At 52.2% G+C, this 2,211-nt stretch overlaps 1 protein-coding gene across 1 annotated transcript; it reads left to right on the top strand.

Annotated features, from left to right (window-relative positions):
- Window positions 1–329: 329 nt before the first annotated feature.
- On the top strand, window positions 330–1,826 carry LOC145814031 (uncharacterized). The gene is made up of 3 exons (XM_082910546.1): window positions 330–887; window positions 973–1,071; window positions 1,367–1,826. The coding sequence occupies exons 1-3, from the start codon at window positions 360–362 to the stop codon at window positions 1,649–1,651; spliced, it is 912 nt and encodes a 303-aa protein (XP_082766672.1). The 5' UTR covers window positions 330–359; the 3' UTR covers window positions 1,652–1,826.
- The last annotated feature ends 385 nt before the right edge of the window (window positions 1,827–2,211 follow it).

Here is a 2,211-nt window from a genome sequence, read left to right as displayed (position 1 = left end):
ACACGGCTCTGCTATTTCTGCTTCGTTCTGTATATTCTGCTATATCTGATGGTCATACTGACATCTGTTTTGCAGTTGTGGGTTTACGCCTACTTTCCTAGGCTTGCACCCGTGCCAGTCGCGGAGCCTCCTCCGGCTGTCCCGTTCTCGAGTCGCTTCGACGGGAGATGCACCCGGCGACCACGGGAGACATTCGGCTTCTTCCGCCGATATTTTGACACCATCACCCCAGCCGAGGTATGCTTTATTTTCAGTTCATTTAGCTTCGCTTTCCCACTGCATGTTTCAATAACAGTAGATAACAAACTGTCTGTCACTTTCAGATCACATGGCGGCCATGGGCCTCCTTGCCGTCGGCGATGCGGGGTCGGTTCCCTGGTGCTGAGGAGACCTCGCGTTTCCGGATCTTGCTAGAGGGCCCGGTCTGTCGGTCTTGGTACCTGGGGGAGCGTTTTCTACGCCAGACCCGCGGGTTACCTGAGCAGATAGTCCCGGCCCACCCTCCTGCAGAGATGAGGGAGACCGAGGGGCTGACCACTGAGCAGCTGGATGATTACTCCATCGGTTGGGAGGAGGCCGGCTTCCGAGGCACCGGCGACTATCAGGAGTACGTGCGGACGTACCTGATGCGCCCCCCGAGCGGTCGGCGAGCAGAGGGGGCCAGGCCTGTAGCATCGGCGGCTGGGGCCGGAGCGGGAGCAGGGGCTGGATCTTCGAGGAGGGCCCGGGTCCGTGGTAGGGGCGGAGTGCGGGGAGGACGAGGAGCTGGCTGGCCTGCCCTGCCTGCTGTACTGACTTTCCAGGGGCAGGGTGGGTCGACCTATCAGATCCCCTTCGCCCCTCCACCGGCTGGTCATGAGTTCATTGACATCCCCGACTTACCGCCGGTATGTATCATTGCACTTCGTACAGTTATTCAATTCAGTTTACTTGATATTCCACAGAATATTGATGCATCTGATACTTTTGCAGGCCTCTTCTGAGTACACCCGTCAGTCGTTGGCGATGAATGCCTCGATGATGGGGATGCTCCAGCGGACATTTGACCTCCTAGCCGTCTACAGCATACCGGTATGTCCTTCTGACACTGGCCTGAAACCATTCATACACTGCTTTACATAATCTGATGCACGGCACGACACCTGATACACTGATCTCACAGTATCTGAACACTGCATACACTGCATTCTGCACCGTACCCTACACTGATAAACTGCTCACGGCATTCATACACTGTACTCACACTCTGCATTCCGTATTGCTAAACTGCTCACGGCATTCATACACTGTATTCACACACTGCATTCTGCACCTTTAAACTGTCTACAGTATACTGATGCATTTCCCTTTTTGTGTACTTTTCCAGCCTCCTTTCCAGATTCCCATGGCAGGAGGTGCTCCAGCTAGACCTGCTGTCCCTGCTCGGGGGAGAGATGAGGAGGGCCGGATATTTCCCCGTACCAGGGGAGGGCGTACTCACGTCGGGAGTAGCTCGCGAGCTCCAGTCCCGGATGATGACGACGACGAGGAGTCAGAGGCGGAGGCAGGGTCATCGGAGGAGGAGACCGGAGACGGTTCTAGCTCGGGCTCTGACGACGACGCTGATGATGCTCCTGGACCCTCGTCCAGGAAGAGGACCAGGACAGACTGACGGCCCTTCGGAGTGCTTGACACAGATGCAGATTTTTGCTATCTCTTCTTTCTTTCCTTGTACTTTTCTTTTTGTTGGTAGATAGATTACCTTGTACTGCCGCAGGCAGATTTTGTTTCCAAAACTTGTACATTTGAAAAGATAATGAAATGAAACGGACTTTTTATCTGAAAAAGTGTTTACATTTACACATTTCATGCATTGCATCGCATCTCATCATGTTACACCTCAATGTAAACGAAATTGATTGGTTGTCTGAAAATTGAACACTTGCACTGTAATAATCAGATAACTAGACAGCCAACAGCAAAATAACCCAAGCAACCCACTGCCTGATTCTGGACACACAGCCCTTGCTCTACTGGGGATTAATCTGCATACAGCCCATAACACAGCATTCGATTCATTCTGCACACGGCAATTCTCAAACAAACAGCCCAATCTGACAAGACAGAGCTCAAAGATGGAACCGGTTGGAGTCGAGACACGTTCAAATGTAGAGAATGGCACAGCATTCTGAGCATAAGCGATTTTTGAAATCGAATGAGGGTTTTTCAAAC

This window comes from Camellia sinensis, unplaced genomic scaffold, assembly GCF_055761805.1.
Source record: "Camellia sinensis isolate YWXY unplaced genomic scaffold, ASM5576180v1 Unanchor1, whole genome shotgun sequence".
Classification (NCBI taxonomy): Eukaryota; Viridiplantae; Streptophyta; class Magnoliopsida; order Ericales; family Theaceae; genus Camellia; species Camellia sinensis.
This window is presented reverse-complemented; position numbering and strand designations above follow the sequence as displayed.